General features: G+C 39.0%; 3 protein-coding genes across 3 annotated transcripts in view; all 3 read left to right on the top strand.

Moving 5' to 3' along the window:
* LOC136249832 (phospholipid-transporting ATPase ABCA3-like) overlaps positions 1–9,275 on the top strand; it is a 70,956-nt gene extending 61,681 nt beyond the window's left edge. The window contains exons 32-44 of the mRNA XM_066041957.1: positions 694–762; positions 816–1,029; positions 1,131–1,214; positions 2,120–2,231; positions 7,622–7,725; positions 7,776–7,805; positions 7,895–8,052; positions 8,105–8,171; positions 8,226–8,329; positions 8,384–8,476; positions 8,528–8,855; positions 8,906–9,031; positions 9,079–9,275. Coding sequence (XP_065898029.1) covers positions 694–762; positions 816–1,029; positions 1,131–1,214; positions 2,120–2,231; positions 7,622–7,725; positions 7,776–7,805; positions 7,895–8,052; positions 8,105–8,171; positions 8,226–8,329; positions 8,384–8,476; positions 8,528–8,855; positions 8,906–9,031; positions 9,079–9,123 — 1,534 coding nt within the window. The 3' untranslated portion in view covers positions 9,124–9,275. The remainder of the gene's footprint in view (positions 1–693; positions 763–815; positions 1,030–1,130; positions 1,215–2,119; positions 2,232–7,621; positions 7,726–7,775; positions 7,806–7,894; positions 8,053–8,104; positions 8,172–8,225; positions 8,330–8,383; positions 8,477–8,527; positions 8,856–8,905; positions 9,032–9,078) is intronic.
* Positions 9,276–13,462: 4,187 nt separating this feature from the next.
* On the top strand, positions 13,463–14,876 carry LOC136248371 (uncharacterized). Its single transcript, XM_066040155.1, has 3 exons — positions 13,463–13,490; positions 13,920–14,806; positions 14,859–14,876. Exons 1-3 carry the CDS (start codon positions 13,463–13,465, stop codon positions 14,874–14,876), a joined length of 933 nt encoding a protein of 310 aa, XP_065896227.1.
* Positions 14,877–16,580: 1,704 nt separating this feature from the next.
* Positions 16,581–18,042, top strand: part of LOC136249834 (phospholipid-transporting ATPase ABCA3-like) — a 46,102-nt gene continuing 44,640 nt past the window's right edge. The window contains exons 1-2 of the mRNA XM_066041960.1: positions 16,581–16,707; positions 16,847–16,920. Of these exons, the coding sequence (XP_065898032.1) occupies positions 16,639–16,707; positions 16,847–16,920 (143 nt within the window). The 5' untranslated portion in view covers positions 16,581–16,638. The remainder of the gene's footprint in view (positions 16,708–16,846; positions 16,921–18,042) is intronic.

Here is an 18,042-nt window from a genome sequence, read left to right as displayed (position 1 = left end):
ATGGAGATGGTCCTGCACATAGGGCAGGTACCAATGCTAGTATATAGATAAACTTAACTTTGCACTTCATAATTTGGTAAATAGCCCTATGAACAGTAAAAACCTGATTCCACTTTAATATTGATATATTTTGTGTAGCTTAAGGCATTGATCATCATCCCTACAGAGTTTTATCTAAATCCTGCAAATTGGGAGCCTTAGCTCTGTCTCTTGCTGTTTGCATTTCTGTGCTATGACTTGTCCCATCACACATACACTCAACAAGTGTAGGAAGAGAAGAATATGAGTTAGGATCCCCCTTGCTTGCCCCCTCTTGAAATTTTATACTACACTCTTGCATGTAGTAGAGGTGTTGATTTTTCTTCAACACCCCACCATTTGATCATAATCTCCTAATACAGATTCAATATTGTGCTTTTATTTTAGTATTCCTTGGAGATGGGGTCGGTTATTTAGTGTGTACCTTGCATACTGATGTGCCTTTCCTAAATGCTTCAGTCAACTGGATCACTAAATTCCATGACTGTATAGTCCAAGTGCCTCAAATTAGTCACACCAAGCCTTCTACTGACACTTTGTTTTTGTTTAATCTTCTAACTAAACACTGGTTAAATATGTCTGTACAACTTAAGATAACTTTTAGCAGTTATTTGATGTTGAATGTAAGTCTTGGTCATGTTATATTTTCTTTAGGTTCTCACAAGGCCTTGGGTTTGTACATACAAACTATGGCATTAGAGAGAGTTGTAGGGAATTCCCAGGGTAAGCAATACCCACTGTCAGTACATGTGGGTTATATTTTGAACATTTAACAGGGTGTGTGAACGGGAAGGTATACAATATGCTGATGATATATTGCAGATGGAATATCCTGGAATTGGAGCAAACCTTTTAACAATGGCTTTGGAGGGATTTTTGTTCTTTGGGTTGACAATACTTTTGGAAAGAAAATTTTTCATACACGAACTAGAGGGGTTGCTGAAAACCCGTGCAGTGGAGGAAGTGGAGTCGATATTTTCACCCAATGAAGTAAGTGTTGTCAAGAGTTCATAACCTCTTTTTTAATATTATGAACTCTTGGTGTTGTGTACAGTATTATACAACTACCAAATATGTTTCCTTTTCTAAAGGATTCTGACGTAGCTCATGAAAAGAGAAGATTAAATACTGATGAAGCTAATGATGATCTTATCCAACTAAAGAATCTCAAAAAGGTTTCATGTTGTCATTTGTACAAGCAAGTGTGATCAATACAATGTCAGTTTTTGCTTTGACCATGTGTCTTTCAGACCTTAAGTTGATTCTTGAAGTGCCAATGACAAATGTCCTCACATGTTCATGATTGTAAGGACATAGAGTCAAGTTGTACAGACTTGAGCTATAGTATGTACGCGTTGAGCTGGATCCTCAAAAACATTTAATAACTCATGGATGTAATTACGCACGTTCTTGAAATTTTGCTCATTTGTAGTACTGCTTGACCTGCTAAAAATGTTACAAAATCTTTTCGTTCAAATGTCTGACATATTTACAGCCAATCAGAATTTTTGCCATACATTTCCTACGGGGAAGCCATAAAGTACATTGTCCATTACAGCCCCTTCCCAAAATTGTAATGGAGCCAAACCATACATGTCTGTTGTTGACGCCTTTATTGTCACCATTTTAATCATCTGGTTGGCTGAAATGTTCACTCTCTTGAAAAAAATCTACTTTTAATTTTTAGTTGTTTTTCAGGATCCAGCTCAACTTGTACATACTATAGGGGAGTACTTTACAGTACTAGAATTGGAATAGAGAATTCTATTGTGCTGCCTTCATGCATGCTATAATTTGAAAGTTATGAGGCTAAACACAACCACATGGCTGCAACATATCACAAGGCTGTGGTCATTACAGCTGCTGATGATAGTACACAAAAGGGAAGTGGCATTGGTAAATCCTTGGGTTGAGTAGGACATTTGTCCTTTATGGTACCTCTATTGTTTTGTGCAAGGACATATGTGTCCTCCCTGGATTTTGTCCGTGACTGTCGGTTAATTTAAGGCCTGTCTTTGTAAGCTAACAATCATATCACTGCAATTAAGGAATTAATTTTGTCTGGTGAATTATTTTACAGAAATATGCTGGACATTTAGAAGGACTCAGTTGGTTCCCACCAAAATATGCTGTGAGGGGACTCAGTCTAGGGATCCCTAGAGGAGAATGTTTTGGACTACTGGGAGTGAATGGTATGTATTAGTGACAATGTTAATGTGTAAGAAGTGACTGTGTATTGGCTGTGTATGAAGTAGTGATGTGCAATAGAATCGATCAATAATTATATCAATATTATTGTTTATTGTGATAATGATTAACGAACAGCTTATGTTGTGATATACGCATGCATCTTAAGTGTATTTTATTGCATCACAATGAAGTTAGCATGCTTGCTGTGGGTGTAGGATATGTCCCTGCATATAGTTATTGTAACTTAAGTGCAGTAACGATAGATTGGTCAAGATACACAGCTTGTAATTAAGTTTCAGATCACATGAGATAAAATTGTGGATATTTCCTGCATCAAGCCAGCAATATCCTTACTCTCTCTAACAGAATTGTCTTTTGTCTGAACATTTGAACATGTTAGTGTTTTACATGCTAACAAGTGGCCATGACTACACCAGGCTACCCTCCTGTGTGTTATTCAACTAGGTATATCAGAGTACAATATAACGGTTGGTCCATTTAGCTATAATGATAGGTTCGGTCTATTTGTCCAAGCATTCAACACAGTTCTAGGATCCTCAGTAAGAAGAATTTTAGTGATCAATGGATTTCTGGTACATAATCCATTTGCACCATCAACATCCTTAACCATGCTCAAACCAAACAGCATGTAACAGCATGTTTGTGCTTTGTCACTGCTTAACAAGATCCATTTGAAAGTTGCAGTAATTTTTGTAAGTTTTTTTTAAAATTTTTATGGCATACAGCTATGCACGTGTGACTGTTCTATTAGGGTGACTACTGGAACACGTTTTATAACACTTTGAATGTTCTATTGAGGTATTTGAGCATTCTATTAGAGTATCAATCTTTTTCACGGTTTTCGGCCCACTCCAAGAAGGATAATTTTGGCGAGATATCATTCTGAGGGTGGGCCCCCCCCTCCTTTCTGCTGCCTATGCAGTTAGACCAATAATAACAGGGATCAACAACTTACATTAGAAATTTGCTTCAATATGTTTACACCAGAATGATTTAAGGTATTGGGCTCTGCTAGGTGGTGATTAGTGTTCCACCGATAATCGGATCGGTATCGTATCGGAGCCGATATTGGGCTTTTCGTATCGATCGGTATCGGTTATTCAGGTATTCCGATACCGATTAATAGCCACTCGCGCCAATCGTAATAACCATAACTATCATCATAAATCCTATGCTAGCAAAACGTGAGGTATAACAAGTTGGAAATAGTGTTGAGTATTATTCTAGCATAAAAGGTGCAAGAATTGCTTTGCTAAACATCAAGCAACTGCTACTTACTATGTTTGCATGAAAAAGATCGAAATACTCTAATAGAACAGTCACTGCACAATAATATATTCTACTAGAACAGTCACACATAGCCAGCTTGAGATGATTGTAAATTGTATAGCAATTATCGATATCGGTATCTGTATCGGTGAAAATTTGCTTCTAGGTATCGGTATCGGATCGGTAGTTATTTTTCTGTATCGGTGGAACCCTAGTGGTGATGATGACTTCTCCTTTCCCTGTAGTTGTACTTTCTTCGTTGTAGTTATATTTAGTTTTGTAGATTTTAATTAGTGCATAAATGTATGTACTGCATTCGTTCAATGGTTTTAAGGGTGCATTATTCGATTGACTTAAATAAAGTTCAAATTTTGCACATGCGCAACCTGCGATTGAAATTACAGCAGAAGATTGCAAGAATCCAACTACTCATCACGTTGTGAACAACTTTTACCATGGACAGCTCCGCTTGAGACACTACAAAATAATGGAAGGTGGTTGTATGCAAAGCCATTGGTTGTCTGACAAGTTAATTATCTCACGCCACAAGTGACCACACCCACCACTAATCGCAAAGTAAACATTTGGGACAAGCTGTAAAGGAAGAATATTCACAAGTGTTGTAGTTGTAAGGTCATTTAGCAGCAGCTACATCTTGTTTTGTGTTTTCTCCAGCTGTGTGAAAAATAGTGTCAATGCAAGAAATACCATTTGCCAAAGGGAGCCAAAATGACAACTGTTGTTTAATGAACTAAGCTACAATATTATGCCAACTGCATAATATGTATCTAACTGTAGCTATAGCTACATACAATGTTCATCAAAGCTTCAAATATTGCATTCAAAACTTCAAAGCTTAAAATCTACAGTCAGTTATTTTAATTGTAGTATTTGTTGTCATGTATTTGTCTTACATTGGTAGTAAACCTGTCATGGTTATTAAAAATAATAACGGGGGTGTCATCATGATTGAGTAAATGGATTGTTAAGAGGTGTGGTTTCAGTGCTCGATTGTTATTAATCAACCAAATTGTGTTAAAAGACATATTGAACCTATCGTGAAGTTATAGGTATTTACTGAGCATAAGCACTTAAATAAGTTTGCGGTATTAAAATATGCTGCTCAATGAAAGTGTTAATAGGGAAACTTAACTCCTCAATATGGTTTAATTGCATGAAGATGGATGAACTGGGTGAAGATAAAAGGAAAAACAAGGTGCAAAGGGCACACATTTGTTGGGACCCCAGAAGGCATATCCTGCTGGTGAGTTTGTTATTGTGGCATAAAATGGTGGCTGTGTGCAAATGGTGGCCGTGTACTGCTTCATTTGGCCTCCAGCCTGCAAACTGGTCAGGCAGATAGGCAGGCAGACGAAAATTCAAGTTTCTGTAATTCAAAAATAAAAAAATTCTACATCAGGTCACCTGTACTTGTTCTCTTTTTTGCTGTATTTGATGTTAGATGGACTAATATTGTTCCACAAGTACACAAAAAAAATTGGAATTTTCAGCTAGAGTAGGGAACATCGATAAAAAGAGCTGGATATTAAATCACAGTAAAACAATAAGAAGTGTTATATCCCTACTGTGCTCTTGTTTGCCTTTTTGTAAAATAAAATTATGACTGGTGAACCCACGCATACTGCATCAAAAAAAGAAATTGCGCTGCGTGCATCAGCTATCAATTATCATCTGAAAAGTGAAGTATCCATTATGCTTCATTGTCAGCTATGTTCAACCTGTTGCACAGCATTACAAATCAAGAACTGTTCGAAAAACACCTCTGTAATCAAAGTAGCCACTATGAAAAATATGGGACAATTTCCATTACAAAGGGAAGCCATCATGCGCTATCTACTGCCAAATCATTGGCACCTTTTGCTGTCAGCAAAGGTGAATGGGACATAAAGGAGGACACTGGTAAGTCCATGAAGAATGCATTGTACGTACTGTGGTTTGCCAAAAAGTACGTGTCCAGCTGAAGCAACATTAAAATGTGAAAAAATCAAGCCTGTAGCTTTAGCCATCATCGAGTTATGCTTGTGTGAAGGCATCAGTCAGTCAGTAGAAAATTCAGTTTAATAATTTAAAAGAAAAAAATTCCATAAGCAATTTGTTGAATATGTTTCAGGTCAATCTGAAGGCTTGTTTGGGCTTAGTGTTGCCTAACCAATACTTCGTCATCGTGCTCAGGGAAAAGTGAGGCTGGTTTTTGGGTGATGTGTTTTCATAGGCCACGCCCAAACCTTTGAAGTCCCTACTATAATAAAGGTGATTTTCATCACATAGGATGTTTCTAGGATGATTTTTAAAGGTGGCATGCGTAATTTTTGGGGGATTCCTACTTAAATAGTATATTAAAAATTTTGAATTTAAAAATGAAGTAGGGATCCAAGCGATAAAAAGTAGTGAAACAAGAGATGAACAATGGTAGTTATTACAGCATAGCTCAGTGGGAAATCCCTACTTTGGCAATGAACACAATAATTGTTATACCATGCCAAAGTAGGGATTTCCCACTGAGCTATGCTGTAATAACTACCATTCTTCATCTCTTGTTTCACTACTTTTTATCGCTTGGATCCCTACTTCATTTTTAAATTCAAAATTTTTAATATACTAGTTTGTTTAGTTTTTTGTTAAAGCATACAGCTAGCTATAAACGTGTGACTGTTCTATTAGGGTGACTGCTGTATTAGAGTATCTCGAGTCAGCTTGTTGTTATTATTATTAAAAGATGTGTGCTTGTCCAAAAAGGGCTCGAAAAAGGGTGTGTTCATCGTGGTTTCGATTGATTATTAGACTAGAGTATCTCGAATCAGCCTACTAACTTGAAGGTGTGTGGTCACAAATACAGCTAGCGTAAAGGGGCGTGGTCTCGATCCATAGATCGATATACGTAAAATAAAGAATGGACGTGATCTTGTGACCTATCGTGGAGTACTGGTACCTCCGTAGCTACAGTAGCGTATTCTAAGCACCTTAAATAATTTTATGGCGTCTATTATGCTGCTTAAAGAAAGTGTTGATATGAAAAATTAACGCCTCAATATGGTTTCGTTGGATGAAGAAGAAGACAAGCAACCTGATTGAAGATAAAAGAAAAGACAAGGCGCACAGGGCGTACACTCGTCGGAACCCCTAAAGGCACATCCCACCAGTGAGCTTGTTGTTGTAGCGTAAAATGGTGACCGTGCGCTGCTTCGTTTGGGCTCTAGGCTTGCGAATGTGGTCAGTGAGTGAGGCAGTGAGGTAGTTGTACTAAATTTGGAAATTTTGGCGATTTTTTAAAATTTTATGTCCGGCCACCTGTAAGTGTTTTGTTGTATTTAATGCTGTTTTTATGTATTATATGGACTAGTACTATTCCGTAAAGGCGGTTTTCGTCTCATAAGATATCTCTAGGATGATTTTTAAAGGCGGAAAATTTGGCGGCGCGCGAAACATTCACCACGATCCCTACTTAAACGGTACGACTGTACCGTTTGATCGGTACGACCGTACCGTTTGATGTATGATGTATACGAGCTTCTTTCTTTAACACTTTTTAATGTGCAAAATGCATCGAATTCAATCTCAAGCATCTGTTTTTCAAAAATTTCCCCCAAACCTGTACACTGTGTGTACTATTGTTGCAGTGTTGACCTACCAAATAATGAAAATGACCAATCAGTTATGATTTTGGTTGGCCATTGTGTCATAGTAATTTCAGCGCAGTACACTGATATGTTAGTGCTTTGTAACAGTGCCTGAATACTAACTAAACTTTATGGTATTGTTATACAACCAGTAGTACAATTAGTGTTTCATGTGCTTTTAATTCTTTGTAACATCGAGATGATTTTGTACTATGTATTGTGTGTTGTGTTTCCAATTTTACAAATGACATATGCATTGAAGCTTCAAACCCAACATTGCTAGCACTAATTGTATGCAATTAAAAACTCACTAATAAAGGAGCATTGCAGCTGTTTTGTTTGTCTGTAACAAAATAGCTCTGAAGACTTGCAAACGAAATGGCTGCCACGTCTCTTTATGAGAAAGCATTTTAAGTGTGTGCAAGTAGTGCTACACATTTTTTTGATCTTGATTCATTTATTAGGTGCTGGCAAGACCACAACATTCAACATGTTAACAGGAGACACCAGACCATCCAGTGGTACAGCTCTTATTGCTGGTCATGATATTACAACTGACATCAGAGAAGTAGGTGTGATGTGGGTATGACTGACTGTCTACAATCCTTGTTGTCTTAGGTCCAGCGACGTATTGGATACTGCCCTCAGGTACATAGCCATGATGACTTGTACTTTGCCTTTGACAGTTGATTTAATTTAACAATTTGAATTTAACAATTATGTTTGTATTTACATAGTTTGATGCTCTGATCGATGATATGACATCGTATGAGCTGTTGTGGTTGTATGCTCGGCTAAGGGGAATCCCTGAAAAGCAAATCAAAGGTGTTGTGGACACTGAAATTAAACGTCTTGACCTGATAAAACATGCCAACAGGCTGTGTGGAACTTACAGGTTTGTCTATACAACATTACCCCATGTGAGTTATAATGCTGTATATTTGCAGTGGTGGGAACAAGCGTAAACTGAGCACTGCTATTGCACTTGTGGGGAATCCCATTATTGTATTCCTGGTAAGTTACTTACTATTGTTGGTAGTGTGGAACTAAAAACTTAACTATTACTAGGATGAGCCTACAACTGGTATGGACCCAGCTACCAGACGTCATTTATGGGATGCCCTTATCACAGTCATTAAGGCTGGAAAGTCTATTGTACTCACTTCCCACAGGTTAGTGATAAACAGTCTAAAAGTAGTTATCCTGATTGTGTTGTCCTACTGTAGTATGGAAGAGTGTGAGGCTTTGTGTACTAGACTAGCTATCATGGTAAATGGAGGATTCAAGTGTCTCGGTGGAATACAGCATCTCAAAACTAAGTCAGTAACTTAGTGTTCATGTATTTGCTTTAGCAGTTGATAATTTATCAGATTTGGGAAGGGATTTACTCTTCATGTAAAGATTGGGTCACCCGGGGATTTCATTGGTGCAGTGTCTGAGCATGTCTTGGCACGAGGAAGATCAAGCTTTCGCCAAGGAGGATCAATACTTGGATCAAAATTTTTGACCAGGCAAATCACACTAGAAGATATAGACACCAGTTCTCCTTCACTAGAGCGACCTCATGCGCCTACTTCTCCTGTTGTTTCCCCTACATCGGAAAATTTCGTTTCATTTCAACCTCCATCAGCTAATGCTATATTTCACACCTTTATTAAAGAGAATTTTGAGAGTTGTACTCTTCTTGAAGAGCATCAGGTTTTGATTTGTGTTCTATGGTTCATCAGCCATTGTGTTTATTATTGTAGGGAGCTATCTCTTACCAGCTGGAAGGACAAAACTTGACCTGGTCCTATCTCTTCCGTAAGCTGGAGGAGAACAAGATTCGTCTGTTGATAGTGGACTACAGTGTTAGTCAAACCACTCTGGAACAAGTGAGATCTGATGAATAATATACAACAACACTTCATGTTTTGTACAGGTGTTCCTCAACTTTGCTCGGGACCAACTATTTGAAGAACAGTGATTGAGCAATGAACACCTTGTTAGTATGTATATATTTAGACTGACTACTTGTTCATACTAAACTTTGTATATAGTTCTGTAGGTATTTAGAGTAGTGTATATATTTGAGTGTGTGCTTTCATTCTAATAGTATATCAACCTTTGTAGACGTAATTTATTGTCAAATTCTATTGTATATTGGAGTTGTGCAATTTATCAATCATGCTATCACTGCAGTAGTGTGAAATCATCACTATGTATAAGAATTGATTATAGTGGGATATTATCCCTTATATAAATGATGTGATCGTGTCACAATTTCCTGTGGTTTGTAACTTTGATATTTATTAAGGCTGTACAGCATAAGTGCTGAAGGTCTGTAGGACACCTGGACCTTCAGCCTGTTTTAAAGATGTACTTCTGTTTGAAAGAAGAGAAAAAATCCATGAATGTATGATCATTGTGCGTGCATTTTCAGATATTAGTCACTAGGACATGACACTAAAACTGAAAAAAAAATGAGCTTGCATCAATAATAATTGTGAAACTTGCAATGGGATGATTGGACACTGATGAACCAACAAAAATTCACTATAATTATTCTGTTTAATTTGTAATTAGTGTTGTCTAGACTATAAACTAGCTAGCTATTAACTGATTAGCTATATCTGTCTCTATGGGTCTTCACACCCTCCATATCAAGGGACCCATCCATACAAGGGCGTCATGCAGAGTAGGTGCAACCAGTGAGGCCAGAGCCTCACCACTTTTTGGCTGAAATTAAAAAAACTTGCGAACTTGATAAAACTAAAAGTAGTGAACATGGAATACTTCGCATATATTTAATGGCAACAACAACACTTATTTAACCTGTTTGTCACTCAGAACAGTTTCACGTCACCTGGTCCTACAACAGGCTGTAGGACCAGGTGTCCTACAGACCTTCAGCACTTGTGCTGTAAAGCATTAATAAATATGCGTAATAAATAACTTGAACTAGTGTCCATTTGGTTCTACTTGGGGTACTTAGAAATAATGAGTTACTCTCTAGAATTCCTATGGATATAATTACATGAAAATAACATGGAGAAAACATCCTGACCACCTGGTAGACTCCTGTAAGCATAGATATTATCAAGAGTTCATAATATATATACTAAGGAGAGTATCCTACTCTCATATACCCCTGTAGAAAGGCGTATCGTGAAGTTATGACGTAACACTTCTGAGTTCGCCCGTTTTTCTTTGTATAATTAATGATGTCATTAGTTGAACATGGTATCGATTGAACGCGTGCCTACCAACGTCGCTAGCAACCAAATTAACTCCAGCTCTAAGCGTTTCTCACCCAACTACAATCGTTCCTTCATGGGTTAAGACCGCTTCGTAGGCGTTTCTTACTAGGCCATTCGCGAATACGGCTATCCTGAGCGTCGCAAGTGTGAAACGATGCTAACGATTCTTGCATTTTTTACGGCTTCCTGTACGTCACAAACCACAACATCTTGTCGTTACATCATAACTTCACGATACGCCTTTCTACAGGGGTATATGAGAGTAGGATACTCTCCTTAGTATATATATTATGAACTCTTGATATTATCTATGCTGTAAGCGTTCGAGCGTAAATCGGATGGCTGCAGGTTCGAGGCTACCTAGGTCCAGTCATGGATTTTTTCTCCTTTCTCCAACTTTTCAAACACACCTTATGTAGCTAAAGTCTTTGAGCAAGCTGTAGGACCACAGACCTTCAGCACTTGGGCTGTAAAGCATTAATAAATTAAAATGTGGACCACGTCCGTATTAAGCGCCTCTAAAAATAATTGTCATTATGTTTAGATTTTTATTATTATTATTATTTATTGTTACTGGGCAGACGGCAATTGCCGATGCGCCCAGGGGGCGATCAACACCCCAAAGAAATCACACATACACATAAGATATACAGCAAACAATTAGATAGACAATAAGTAATTAGTAAATGTATCTATGTTTTCTGATTCTATGACAGATACTGGCAAGCTGTTCCAATCTTTGATTGTTCTTGGAAAAAAAGCATGTTGATAATAACTGGACCGTGTACTGGGTTGGATAAAGTGGTGAGTGTGGTGGTGTCTGGTGGATCGTTGAGTTGGCAAGAAATATGGTGGAATGGATAATCCTGATAAGTTGTTGATTCCTTTATAAAATGTTTGTAGTCGACCAATTCTTCGTCTAGATTCAAGTGACGGCCAACCCAAAATCTCTAGCATATCAGTTACACTGCTAAGTCTATTATAGTCAGACAGTGCCCACCGAGCAGCTCTACGTTGGACCTTTTCTAGGGACAAGATGTCATTTTGTTGGTATGGGTCCCATACTGATGCTGCATACTCTAAAACAGGACGAACTATAGTAAGGTAGGCAGTGGCTTTAACTGAGGGAGAACAGTTACTCAAGTTTCGTCTTAAAAAGTTGAATAATTGTGATGCTTTTGCAACAGTTCTAGTAATATGATTAGACCATGATAGGGATTCGTGTAACAGGACACCCAAATACAAATGCTCATCTCTTACTTCTAGAATATGATTATGTAGTTGGTAGTCATATTGAAATGGATCAAGTGATCGAGAGCATCGAATTAGTACACACTTAGATACGTTGAACTTCATTTGCCAAAGTGTTGCCCACTGAGATAATAGATCAAGATCACGCTGAAGGATAATAGAATCATTTTCACACTTAATAACTCTGTATAAGATGCAGTCATCAGCAAACAGACGAATTGAAGATGACACTCTATTTGCAATATCGTTAATGTATAATAAAAACAATAAGGGACCCAAGACAGTCCCTTGAGGCACACCTGATAGTACGGAAACCGGTGAGGAACTAGTACCATCTACAACGACAGATTGTGTGCGTTGGATGAGCCAGGATTTGATCCAAGTCATAATAAGATTATCAATTTTACAATTTTTGAGTTTATTAAGGAGACGTATGTGAGGGACAGTGTCAAAAGCTTTACTAAAATCCAATAGTATCACATCTGTCTGAAATCCATTGTCCATTGCATGAGATATATCTTCTACCAGCGAGATTAATTGTGTTTGGCAGGAAAATCCTGACCTAAATCCATGTTGATTATCAATTAAAATGTTATTATGTTGAACATGATCCATTATAGAGTGAAATATTATATGTTCCATTATCTTACAACAAGATGATGTTAAGGAAATGGGACGATAATTAGATGGCGTATTACGGTTACCTTTCTTAAAGACAGGACAGACATTTGCAGTAAGCCAGTCAGAAGGGAGAACCCCTGAGTTTAGTGACTGTTTAAAAATAATTTCTAATATAGGAGCTATTTCTGCAGCACAGTTCTTTAACACAAAGGGGGCAATCTTATCGGGACCTTGAGCCTTGTTTGGGTCAAGGTTATGTAACAAAGTTTGTATACCACTGGTTGAAAAAGAAATTGCTGGCATAGGAGTAACAAAACTGTTATCATCCAATTTAGGTATATTTGATGTGTCCTCTAGGGTAAATACAGACTGGAATTGATCACTTAAAGCAGCAGCTTTTCCCTGTGAATCAGATACTATGGAACCATTCACAAGTAAAGGAGAAATTCCTGATGAATCTTTGCGTTTGGCTTTGATGTACTTCCAAAACTGTCTGCAATTGCCAGAAAAAGAATCATCAAACATTCTTCTACAGTAGGAAGAGTGTGCTAACTCCAGTTTACCATTCACTTCGTTTCTTGCTGAACGATATGCATCCCAGTCTTCATGTTTATTAGTTTTTTTTGCACGATTATAAAGGCGTTTCCTTTGTTTCATACAATGTTTAATGTCATGGTTTATCCAGGGCAAGCTTTTCCGGTTTCTGATGGCTTTTTGTGGTACATACTTGGTAATACTTTCTAGTAAACTTGTCTTGAATAATTGCCAATTCTCCTCCACAGTCCTAGAATAAGGGTCAGCCGAGATATAAGTATAGTACAAATCTATCATATCTTTCCTGATTGCGTCAAGATTTGGCCGTTTGGCTTTGTTTCTACTTTGGAAACATTACTTGCAGTTTATCTCTTACTAATAAACTCCAATGGTAAGATTTAAGTGCTAAACAGGTACTTTTTGATCATGCACTGACCGTCAAGCTTTATCAGTGAACACTTGTCAGGCCAGCTAGCTACCTAGCTAGCACCTTTCACACAGTACTCCAGCCCAAAACTTCCTCCAGATAACATCTCAGAATGTGCAGTTTCAAAATTTTCCTGGGGGCATGCCCACCCCACCAGACCTCGAGCCTTACCACCTCATAGCCGGCACCAAAAACTATATATAGCTACGTACTGAGTTACATATCTATGTGAAATGGCTACTGAGGCTGCCTCGCCCTTGAGTATTTCTGTGCTTCACGGAAAATCAGTGGCAAGAGCAGTCCATCTATCCCGTGATAAAGAGCAGCACTGACCTCCGTCTCCTAACTTGTCTCAGTACTTTGTAGCAATTAACCTTCTGGATGCGTGAAATAAAGCCGACTTTGTACTGCACCCATGCACGCCCTCAATACAGTCTATTTCAGGCTGGTTGTCCACGTAAGCCAAATGCGAAAATATCACGTGAATAGAAATAACCAATGAAATTTCACACCAGACGGACGGCGCTAGTTTAAACTGAAGGCTGCTGATCTCATTGGCTACTTTGAAGCACGTGCTGCTCTTCGCATTTGGCTTACGTGCGAATGCTCTTTGCTGCTCTTCGCTTAATGCTGCTCTTCGCTGTCTGTCTCCTTCTTGTGACTGTGGCCCTCTTAACTTGGATCATGTAGTGGGTTCCTTGTCTGATGGTTCTCCCAAAACTGTGTTTGATGTATTGCATGAAAAACATCCTCATGGTCGTGCTGCAGACCCTGATGCTATACTTGATCCCGTTGACTCCTCTCAATCGTTTCATCCAGTTCTATTTGATGGCTTAGATGCTGCTTTAATTAAATCAGTGGTCATGCAGATAAGTGGCTCTGCAGGCCCTTCTGGTCTTGATGCTCATGCTTGGAGACATCTTTGTACAGCGTTTGGTGATGCTTCTAATGACTTATGTGCAGCTGTTTCTACTTTTGCCCATCGTATTTCCACCTCTTATGTTAATTCAAAATATTTATCTGCTTACTGTGCTTGTCGCCTAATTCCTCTTGACAAGCGTCCTGGTGTTCGCCCTATTGGTGTGGGTGAAGTTTTGCGAAGAATTATTGGAAAAGCTGTGATGAGAATTATAAGGCGTGATTTACAGCAGGCTGCAGGATCCTCTCAATTATGTGCTGGTCAAATGGGTGGTTGTGAAGCTGCTGTCCATGCAATGAAACAAATATTTGACTTGCCTGAGGTTGATGGTGTTCTCCTTGTTGATGCTAAGAATGCCTTCAATGAGTTAAATCGTCAAGTAACACTCCGAAACGTTGAGGTCCTCTGCCCTTCTCTTGCTCCCATTTTAATTAACACTTATCGTACTGATGCTTTTTTGTTTACTGGAGGTCGTACCATCTTTTCTAGTGAAGGGACTACCCAGGGTGATCCTCTCGCTATGGCTATGTACACTATCGGTACTTTGCCCTTGATTTCTCGTCTTACTGGTCTAGTAAAGCAGTGCTGGTATGCTGATGACTCTGCTGCTGGTGGCAAGCTTTCCAAGCTTAAGCAGTGGTGGGACTTGTTATCTTCCGTAGGGCCCCGTTATGGCTATTTTCCAAATGCTACTAAAACTATCTTGATAGTCAAGGAAACTGTTTTAACTGATGCTAGAACAATTTTTGGAGACTGTGACATTCAGGTTACTGCTGAAGGACACCGTTATCTGGGAGGTGTAATTGGCACTCCTGCCTTTGAACAGCTATTTTTGAGACGTAAAGTGGATGGCTGGATTGATGATCTTAAGACCTTGAGCCTCTTTGCCGAAACACAACCTCATGCTTCCTATGCTGCTTTTTGTCATGGTCTCTCTTTCCGATGGAACTATTTTTTTCGTGTTTCTTCTTGTTCTACAGACCTTTTCCTTCCTCTTGAACATTTTGTTAAATCTGTTTTCCTTCCTAGTCTATTGGGTCGAACTGTCCCTGGTGATGTTGAGAGAAAGCTATTTGCCTTGCCTGTGCGGCTAGGAGGCCTTGGTGTGTTTGATCCTTCGATTGTTGTGTCACAGCAGCGTTCCTGTTCTGTAGAAGTAAATGCTGGTCTCGTTGGCTTGATTATCTCTCAGGTACATCAACTAGGTGACTGTCTTGATGCACAGGTTCAGTTGCGATCCAAGATTCACTCTAGGAGCCATCAAGAGCAACTTCAATCTGCCAATCATTTGTTCGATGAACTTCCTCCTAGCATGCGTTCCTCAGTCATGTTGGCTCAGGAGAAGGGTGCATCGAATTGGCTCTCTTGTCTTCCATTGAAGTCGCATAATTTTGTGCTTCATAAAACTGCTTTTCGTGATGCAATTGCGCTTCGCTATCATTGGCTACCATCTGCCTGCCCTACTTCCTGTGCCTGTGGTCACTCTTTTACCATAGAACATGCTCTGTCTTGCCCAAAGGGTGGGTTTCCTTCTCTGAGACATAATGAAGTGCGTGATCTAACTGCCAATTTACTTTCCGAGGTCTGTAACAATGTTGTCACTGAACCCCACCTTCAGCCTCTTTCTGGTGAGACCCTTCAATACAAAACAGCTAATCGTGATGATAACGCAAGGCTTGACATTGCAGCTAATGGTTTTTGGGGAGGACGGTTTGAGAGGTCATACTTTGATGTCAGAATTTTTAACCCTAGTGCACCCTCAAATCAACCCCTACACTCTGCATACCGACGTCATGACAAGGAAAAGAGACGTGAATACCAACAACGGGTTCATGAAGTAGAGAATGCCTCATTTACTCCCTTAATTTTTACCACTACTGGTGGAATGGGTGATGCTGCTACTCAGTTTTATAAGAGATTGGCCAACCTTTTGAGTGCAAAGCACAGTCTTTCCTACGGAATAGTGATGGGATGGCTGAGATGCAAATTGAGTTTCTCTTTGTTGAGGTCTGCAATTATGTGCATTCGCGGTGCCAGGTCCAGTTTGCGCTGTCCCATTGCTGAGGCACCGATTGCAGTGCAGGTCGCTGAGGCCCATATGTAAGATAATTTGTTTTTGTTTATTATGTACTGTTTTATCTAAAAAAAAAAAAAAAATTAAAAAAAAAAAAAAAAACTTTGAAGCACGTGACTTTTAACACTTTGTTTTTCTGTATCGCGGATTGCACATCCGTAGTCACCACTGTCTATGGTGTCACGTGAAAATGGGCCAATGAAAACGAAATTTGAATGGAAGTCCTCACATTTGATTGGCTATTTGGTCGAATCCAAAAAAAAATTATGACAACGGATGCGCAATCCACGATAGTCAACCAACCGGAAATAGACTGTAAGGGCGTGTATTTGTACTGCATGTACAATCACGTGCACATTTATTTAGGGCGTGTTCGTTCGTTGTCCGCCTCGAGCTATTGCTTCTCGAGAGCGAAAATGTTATGTGACTGTGCTGCTAATTTTAGGCAATTTTATCTTCTGCTATGGAAGAACTTCATCCTGCAAGTAAGTTTGAATTCAGTTCGAGGAGATTCATTGCTATTAAAGCGCCATCAAGTTTGTGCAGTGCATGTGTACTATAGTATCTATGGTACATATAGCGTCCAAGTCGATTTCTTACTTTTATTTGTTGTTTTTTTTATAGATACGGCGACCAATCGGAACAGGGTTTGAACTGATACTACCCCTACTAGCCGTAGTACTGGTGATCGTTCTAAAGTACGTAAGCTATAAATGATCTGTTCAGTGGATGTATCCAAGGATGTATTCCGTGCTGCCCTTCGCCGATTTCTATTCAAATAACTTTCTCTTTTTTGTCCTGTTGTGTATTGCTCTGTTATTAGCTATCTGTCTCGTCTTAGTTATTGTATTCGTGTGCATTTAATGTTACTGTATGTATGTTTAATTGTGGGGAGTACGTTTGCGGGCTTGTCCTTCTGTACGACCCTGTCATTTTGACAAAATTGATAATAATAAAATAATATATCGCAGGCTCTGGTTTGAATACAAGCCCAGTGCGACGATGTGGACCAAGTCTAGCTATACCCCAAGCTATAGCTAATGTTATAGCCGGTGGTGCTGAACTGCCAGTGAGAGCGCTGCAGTTGAGGGAGTTGCATCAGAATCAGTATCAAAGTATTGCTGGTGTAGATAAAGATTGGAGGTGCTTGGTAATCTCCAATTGCTTGCACTGAACAGTGCATGTAAACAGCTAGTTTAGGGATAAGGCGTGGCTTTCTTAGATACTAGTACCTGCTCACACGCATCGAATTACATAAGTCAAAGCTGGATCACGAGATAGACAGAAAGTTAATGAATTTACACTGAGAATTAGTGTTGTATACTGCTATGTGATGTCACTCCTTAGTTTGGCCTTGCATAAATGTAACCTGGCCTGACAAAACCGGGCTTATCGCCTATTTACAAGTACGCCGGTTTTAAGTTTTCAAAGTGTTGTAGCTCGCCAATGGCTTTAGTTACGTGTACGAAATTTTCACATGTTTTCACCAATTCCTTACCTTTAATACCATCCACTGAACAAGTAGCCAACAGCCAAGTTTCCTGCCATTTTAGTTTTAATGAGGTTGACCATGGCCCGACTGTATCAGGCGAGCTGTACAATGGGTGGTGGTGGGGGCGGTGAGAGGGCAAGGAGTTAATGAAAGGAAATGGAATAGGAAGGTGAAGGAATGAATGAAACCAAGTTATATGGACCATCATATCAAAATTAAAAGGCTAATGGAAATTGTAACATTTGGAAAATTTTACAAAGCACTAAATTTTAACCTTAATTCTGCATTAAAACAGCCTAAAAACTACTTCATGTCCTTTTTGTAGTAT

Source organism: Dysidea avara, chromosome 3 (assembly GCF_963678975.1).
Source record: "Dysidea avara chromosome 3, odDysAvar1.4, whole genome shotgun sequence".
Classification (NCBI taxonomy): Eukaryota; Metazoa; Porifera; class Demospongiae; order Dictyoceratida; family Dysideidae; genus Dysidea; species Dysidea avara.
Note: the sequence above shows the minus strand (reverse complement) of the source record. Positions and strands in the feature narration are given on the sequence as shown.

Excerpts from the sequence above, each read along its gene's own strand:
- LOC136248371 (XM_066040155.1), top strand. The coding sequence starts at position 13,463 with ATGGCTACTGAGGCTGCCTCGCCCTTGA. Across the intron at positions 13,491-13,919 it reads TGAGGCTGCCTCGCCCTTGA|TGGGTTCCTTGTCTGATGGT; the intron begins GTATTTCTGTGC and ends TGGATCATGTAG.